Source organism: Taurulus bubalis, assembly GCF_910589615.1.
Source record: "Taurulus bubalis genome assembly, chromosome: 4".
NCBI lineage: Eukaryota > Metazoa > Chordata > Actinopteri > Perciformes > Cottidae > Taurulus > Taurulus bubalis.
The window spans coordinates 3,887,421-3,894,549 of NC_136592.1; the positions used below are offsets into that span (position 1 = coordinate 3,887,421).

At 43.9% G+C, this 7,129-nt stretch overlaps 1 protein-coding gene across 2 annotated transcripts; it reads right to left on the minus strand.

Annotated features, from left to right (window-relative positions):
* Nucleotides 1-308: 308 nt before the first annotated feature.
* Nucleotides 309-4,939, minus strand: LOC306735093 (COUP transcription factor 2-like; the record flags this gene model as incomplete). 2 transcript variants are annotated; one of them, XM_079216532.1, is made up of 3 exons in its annotated part: nucleotides 309-583; nucleotides 2,641-3,165; nucleotides 4,432-4,939. In XM_079216532.1, the coding sequence occupies 3 exons, from the start codon at nucleotides 4,937-4,939 to the stop codon at nucleotides 309-311; spliced, it is 1,308 nt and encodes a 435-aa protein (XP_079072658.1). The 2 variants fall into 2 exon arrangements, with proteins under 2 accessions (XP_079072658.1, XP_079072657.1); XM_079216531.1 differs by having other exon boundaries at nucleotides 4,399-4,939.
* Nucleotides 4,940-7,129: the final 2,190 nt, after the last annotated feature.

Genomic DNA, 7,129 nt, shown 5'->3' on the forward strand with positions numbered 1-7,129 from the left:
TCGTTTAACATGGGGGAAAAAAGGTAAATTCATTGCAGGGACCGATCTAGACACACAGGGACACAACGCAGCAGAAAGAAAGAGAACTCCTATGGGAAATGGCAGTTGGTCCGCAGTATAAGAAAATTATGAATTCAGATATTTTTCTTACATTTGAAATACCTGTAATTATCTCAATCCACTGGCAGTTTATTTATTTTTTTCTCCCCTTGTTCCAAGCAAAACAGCGATTTCCCGCCGCACCGAAATGACTTGATCTGAGGTGTGGGACCTTTTTCCTGACCTTAGCACCGCCGCGGCCCTCTCCTCTACTGGATGGGCATGTACGGCCAGTTGAAGCTGCTGCCGGACAGCAGCATGTCCCTTATCAGAGTTTCGATGGGCGTTTTCCCCACGAGACGGATGAAGAAAAGCTGCTCTATGACAGAGGAAGAGACGGTGCGGAGGGAAGGCAAGCGGAGCAGCAGCTTTCCAAACCTGTTGGGCTGGTTGGGATACTGGCTCCTCACATACTCCTCTAAAGCACACTGGGATTTCTCCTGCAGACCCTCCACATGCGCCACGTCCGACAGACCACAGGCATCTAGACAGAGAGGGGAGACCAAAACAATAATTCATTAATGAAATTAATTAATGAAAAACAGGAGAGGAGAAGAAGCGGAACGCAATGCAAAACGGTTGATGGTTCAATGTCGCTGGTATTTTGCCAACGTTGTCAGAACAATGAGTTGGTGCCGATGGACTGTGACCATCACAAGGCAATAAAAGAAAATGTCACGTTTTGCTCTTGGACGTTATCGTTTTCCACTCGACAATATTTACTACATCACGGATCAAGGTATTAAAGGAACGGGCAGGATTGCGGACAACTGAGCTTTTGTAGCTGGCTTGAACTAGTTTATTATCGTGGCAGCAGATCAGAGTAAATCTGGGTGAGACAGCAACAGATCAGGACAGCAGGTACACACGACGTACCCGAATCAGTCAAATCTGCTGGGGTAAAAACAGCAGCTCGGGGTCAATTAAACACCAATACAGTTGACCGCCATCGAGATTAATTGTTATCTCATAAGCCTCGTGCCGTCGGAGATGAAAGATGGCGCTATCCTGTCAATAAAAAAAAAGGAATGCCGTTCAGAACATGAAATAAGGAAAGCGTATGGATATGTGTCAGAGCGATGCGGTGTTTCTACACAGAGCCTCTGCCTGTACAGTAGCGCTGCAGGCCGGATGGCAGCAGGGGTTAAAGAACGGTTTCTGTGTCCCAGTTTAAAGACACGTGTTCAGATGTGCTCATGGGGACGAAAATAGACCTACACAGGAGACCTCTTTTTTTTCTAACTCGGCTGCTCCTCATCCTTTTGATACTGCTAATGACCCTGCCATCAAATCACCATTATGACTGTTATTACGAGGCTCTAACCCTCAGCTTTACAGGTCGTTTAGTAGCTGTAAAGCAAATCCATCTGTCTAACCATTCAAAAACTATAATAAAAATAAAATCATCTATTTACATTTATAAATTTCGTAATTCATGTTTGAAGAGAGGTCAAGGATATTGTTTTTCTCAATTAAAAATATTTTCCCTTCTCTATTATTTTGATTCATTATTTGATAAATAATTTAACGTGAATGTAAAACCTACAAGTTAACTTCCCGTTAATTGTACTGCTCTATATTTGAAACTTAAATAATAAAAAACTGGTCAATAAGATAAAACAGTCTATTTGATTGCTGAGGCATATTATATGTGAGGCAACATTGGAATAAAATGTTAGCTCAGACATGCAGTTACCATGCTATTAAATGGTAAAACACTTTTTATTTGAATATTATGGGCTACTGTGTGATTCATTCAAAGTGTTATATTTCTCAGGGGCTGCAGTTTGTAAACCCACAAAAACTCACTTCCAGCTTTTTAAATAATAATATAATAATAATAATAATAATTAACTGCATGATACTGATGAACTTAACTATGTTCCTTTAAGGGCTGACAAACTGTATGAGGTCATAGGTCATTGTGGTCACTAGCCAATAAATTATATAATGGCAAAAAAAATGTCTTTCTTTCTCTTTTGGCTTCATAATGATTCTGGAGTTCAGAGTTCTGATCAAATTAAGATTTGCAGAAAAAAATAATAGAAAATGATGTGCATCTAAAACGTTTTTTTTTTTTTTAATTTTGTTTACACTTAATGAGAAAGACCAGACATGAACCCTTAACCCCAACATATTCCATTTCCTTTATATTTTTGCGCATTTCACGAAAATAAACATTTACTTAGTGCTCTGAAACAGGGCGTCCATGATTTTCTGAGAAAACGCACAATTTGTGTGAAAGAGGTTTTTTAACCAGCTTGTGTTTCCCACTACCCCGGATGTTCAGTATAATATTTATATTAGCCTATATATGTTCATGGCCGAAAAGTAACGCTTTTATGAAAAAAAAAATCTAAATGATAATTGTTCAACCATCTTTAATTCTGCAATGCATGCACGATGCGGGATGATTTGTAAGTATATGTGTATATAATTGTTGTTGTTCATACGTGTTGGATATCGTGCTATTCGCCGCACCACAACCACTGCCCGTAACAAAGATGGAGGGCTTTTGCTTCAAACTATCCGGGCGGTTACCTGTGGTGAACAGAACGACGGCCTTGATGCAGCTGTACTCCGCCGAATCCACGTGCAGCACCTTGAGCTTCTCCACCTGCTCCTGGAAGACCCGGATGTGGTCCATGAAGGCCACCACCCGGTCCGCGGACATCGGGGAGGCGTGGAGGCCCGCGGCGGCGAGCAGCGGCGCGACGTGCACGGGCATGGAGCACTGCGCGGCGTTCAGGACGAACAGCTCGCTCCACGTGAGGCGCAGCAGGGCCACCTGGTCCGTCACCTGCAGGTCCGGGAAGAACGGGATGTTGCGGGCCCACTCCACGGCACTGAACAGCATCCGGGCCGCTAGCTCGCAGATGTTCTCGATGCCCATGAGGTTGTTGCCCTGCAGGCACTGGGAGCCGAACCGGGAGGTCGGGTAGGGCTCGGCCCGCAGCAGCAGAGAGATGTACCCGGAGAGATAGGAGTGGCACTGCAAGGGGTCTCCGTTTGTCAGAGCGAACTGGCCGTGATAAGACTGGGTGGGAAGTCTGCCCCTCTGGACAGCTGCACAGAAAAGAAGAAGAGGAACACAGCAGAAATGTCAAATCAAGCTAGAAGGCGATTGATACGACACAGATGACATTTACATGGAATAAAACAAACAATAGCACACGTTATAAACACACACTAGCCTCTTGGCCGTTATAGTGCATGTATATGGTCTATGTGGACTAGCTGCTCACTCATGAACACAAATAAGTGTTTTGGACTGCTGCTGGAGAGAAAAGTCACATTCAGCTCGCAGCTCGTTGGAGCCTATTTCTAGGCCACGAACCTGCAGATAATGTCGCGCGAGAGTTTCTTGTTTGCTAGTCTGTCTCATTTCAAACGGGTTTAAATCCAAAAGGCCAAAAGTGTCGCGCCTTCGCCTTGAACTCACGTCCTCTCACGTGAATGCCACCTAACGTTACTTTCTGGCGAGTCACCTCGCCTGAACCCACTTCGACAGTTAGCCCACCGTGGGGCCTCATTTTGTATATTTCTCCTAAATGTGTGGTGCTAAAAACTGTATTCAACTTTATTTAAAAAAAAAAATACAATAAAACTGTTGTTATTTTTGCTGGGGAAAGCAGCAACGGCAGGCTACACGGGCTGTTGGGCCTGTACGACCAGCATAGATTAATAAACCAGAGCGCACACGCGCGCGCACAGTCCACACATATTCTAGCGAGAACATCACGCACTCTAAAAGCTATTAATAAAACGAAAAAAAACTCAAACAAAAACAACTAAAATGTTACCAAAATGCGCTCAAATTACTGTCGAATTGAATTAATGTGACCCGTGAAGCAGCCTCGGTCCGCCTGCGCCGCACAATGGCTCCATAGGACGGACGTAACGCGCGCGAGCAGCAACAATAGCCATGCTAAGGATGCTAGGTCAACGTTAACATTAATCTCTGCAACGTCACAGCAGGCTATATATACCAAGGCTAGCATGGAGACGAGTAGCCTGTCTGAGAGAAATATTCTGATATGAATAGTATGAGCGGAAAAATATGTTTAAATAAATATATATATATTTATCCAGTGTCACTGAGAAGACAAAGGCAACACAAACTGTGTCCAGGAATGAATTATGTAGTAGCTAGGCTACACACATATGTAGCAATGCACGACATTTGTATCAGTTTACAGCCGTGTGGTCAAGATACATTATCTCGCTATGAATGCATTCAGTGAAAAGAGAAGCAGTGTCCTAAACCGTGTGGTGCTGGATAATACGATGTGATTATACCGAGAGAAACAACAGGAGGACGCCAGGCCGTACCTTCCCTCCTCATGCCGACTTTGAGGCATTTCTTGAGGCGACAGTACTGGCACTGGTTGCGGTGGTGCTGGTCTACGGGACAGTTCCTGTTGGCCCTGCAGGTGTAGGACAGGTTCCTCCTGACGCTGCGTTTGAAGAAGCTCTTACATCCCTCGCACGTGAACTGTCCGTAGTGCTTCCCGCTGGACTTGTCCCCGCACACGATGCACTCGATGTGCTGGCTCTGCTGCTTGTCCATGGACGAGGAAGAGGACGAGGACGAGGAGGTGTTGTTGTTGTTGTTGTTGGAGGCGGCGGTCGCGGTGCCGGACGGGTTGGGCTGCGGTGCGCCTTGGTGTGCCGCCGCCGCCGCCGCCGCCGCCGCTGCTGCCGCGGGTATTTCCAGAGAGGACACCGGGTTCATGTGTCCCGTCAGTTCCGCGGGCAGAGACAGAGATGCGACCGGGGAGGAGAGGGTTCCCTGCGCGTCCCCGACGCCGTCGGTGTTTCTCCATGCCACCATAGCCATGTCGACAGTCTCCAAAACTTTTTTTGGGGGGGGGGCGTCCCAACTTTCCTCTTTTTACGCCTATAACGAACGCGCACCACTTGTCCTCGCCAATTACTAACACGCGTTCAAGAAACCCGCGGCATTGTTTGAGAAAATTAAATACAAGTGACGCCTGAAACCAAATGAATGGAGCTCATAAGATAACGGCAATGTGATTATAACGCGCGACTTCACAAGTAAAGAGCCCGCAGTCACCCAGAAACAGCTTCGGCGCCGTGGAGATCCGAAAAAAAGAAAAGCTTCATTCAGACCGAGAGAATGCACTGTAACATCCACAGCGGGGGGAGTGGAATCCACGCAGGACTGCAATGTTATCCCCCAAAATATAAATATATATATATATAGAGATAATCTGATCCTTTCTATCCAGTGTGTCCAGCTTTAGACAAGATCACCGAGCAGAGCCTTCATCATAGCTACTGTCGCCGGACCAGGCTTCCCAGACGCTCCCTGCTCTGCCGATCAGTCAGAAGTTACATTAAAAAAAAGAGACGGCGGAGGAGAGAGCCGGGGCGATGGTTTGATGATTTTGATGATGCTTTGCTCCCGGGACGGAGGAAGAGAGTGGTGCGTCCGCGCGTCACGGGCTGTGACGTCGGGGCTCGGGGGCGGGGCCAGGAGATTCTGGCTCCGGTTTCTGCTGATGCTCCATGGCGGAGTTTTCTTTTTCTGGTCGTCTTCTCTCTCATTCTCTGGCTTTCTGGTTTATGTGCACACCTGCTCTATTCAGATACATGCAGATATATGTATATCTATCTAGATATATGTATATATATATATATATATATATATATATATATATATATATATATATATATATATATATATATATATATATATATATATATATATATATATATACATATATATTTATATACATGCTGAATATTAAACCAGAGGACATCGTTTTTAGCTCACGCTTCATGGTCTCACACAGAGGCGGCAGATTCTGCAGTAATTTGATGCCACCTAGTGTCACGAGTAAATTACACAGGAAATTACCTTTTTACTCCAGGATGCACTTGACTTGCGTGGCATTTCTAATGCAACAGGCGTGTTATTTCAAGTGTGCATGGGAGAAATAATATAGCCGGATTTTTCTCTGTCTGATTATTATTTATTTGTATTTTAAGCATTTAATCAGAACATAGTCCACTTTTCAATTTGCATGTGGAAGATCACATTTAACAATGTGTTGGTGAAAAGGATTATTGTTTTTGTAAAGTGTTAACATACACACAAGGGAATGTGTTCTCAATGATATGTTATATATATTTGTATCGCCATATGCAGGCTTTGTAGGGTTAATTCAGATACTGTTTGATGGACAAATAGAACAGCCAATTACACAGCAAAATCAAAAGTGTTGGATTTTCAGTGTTAGGGTTGAGTGTTAAAATATAGAGTTATTTCAACTCAGGTTTAGTGTTAATCAACTCCAAGAGAGTTATTCTTCAAAAAGAGTTGGTGTTAATACAGGGAGTCAAATTTCATATTCTGCAAACAACTCTACAGTGTTGACTTTACACTACAGCTAGTGTTCCCCATTCCCCCAGAAGTCTGCATGTTTGAAAGAGGCGGGAGATTGTTTGAAGCAGCCAGACGGACTCTTTTCTGTGGACTGCACATGTTCAGACATCATTCAAACTGTGACTAGGAAGATTCGTGTGTAAGTATGTCTAAGCATATGTCTATTCATTACATTTTCTACCTTAGTGTGTATTTCTACAGGTAACATTAACGTTGGTAAAGGTATATCCTTGTTGGTTAGCTAACATTAGCTAGCTATCCAGCTCGCCATGTTTAGCTAACAGAATAACATAAAAGAATGTTTAGCCAAAGACTGTGGTGTTAGCCAAGTAGGATGAATAGTGATATTTTTCTCATTAAGAAATTAGAATAATCAACATACGTTGCAATCACGTTATATTATGAACCGTGATATTTTCATGTATACATCTGCTTCTTAGTAAAGATCTGCGTCGAGGTACGGCTGCCATGTGGCTAACGTTCTAAGCTAGCATGTACAGTCAAGAACGTTTGCTAGCATTTGTGTGTGTCGATATAATGCGTGACCAGATGTCAAATGTCAGAAGGAGTAGAGTCATTAAAACATGCTGTAGGCAAAAATGTCTGCACAGTTGAGAC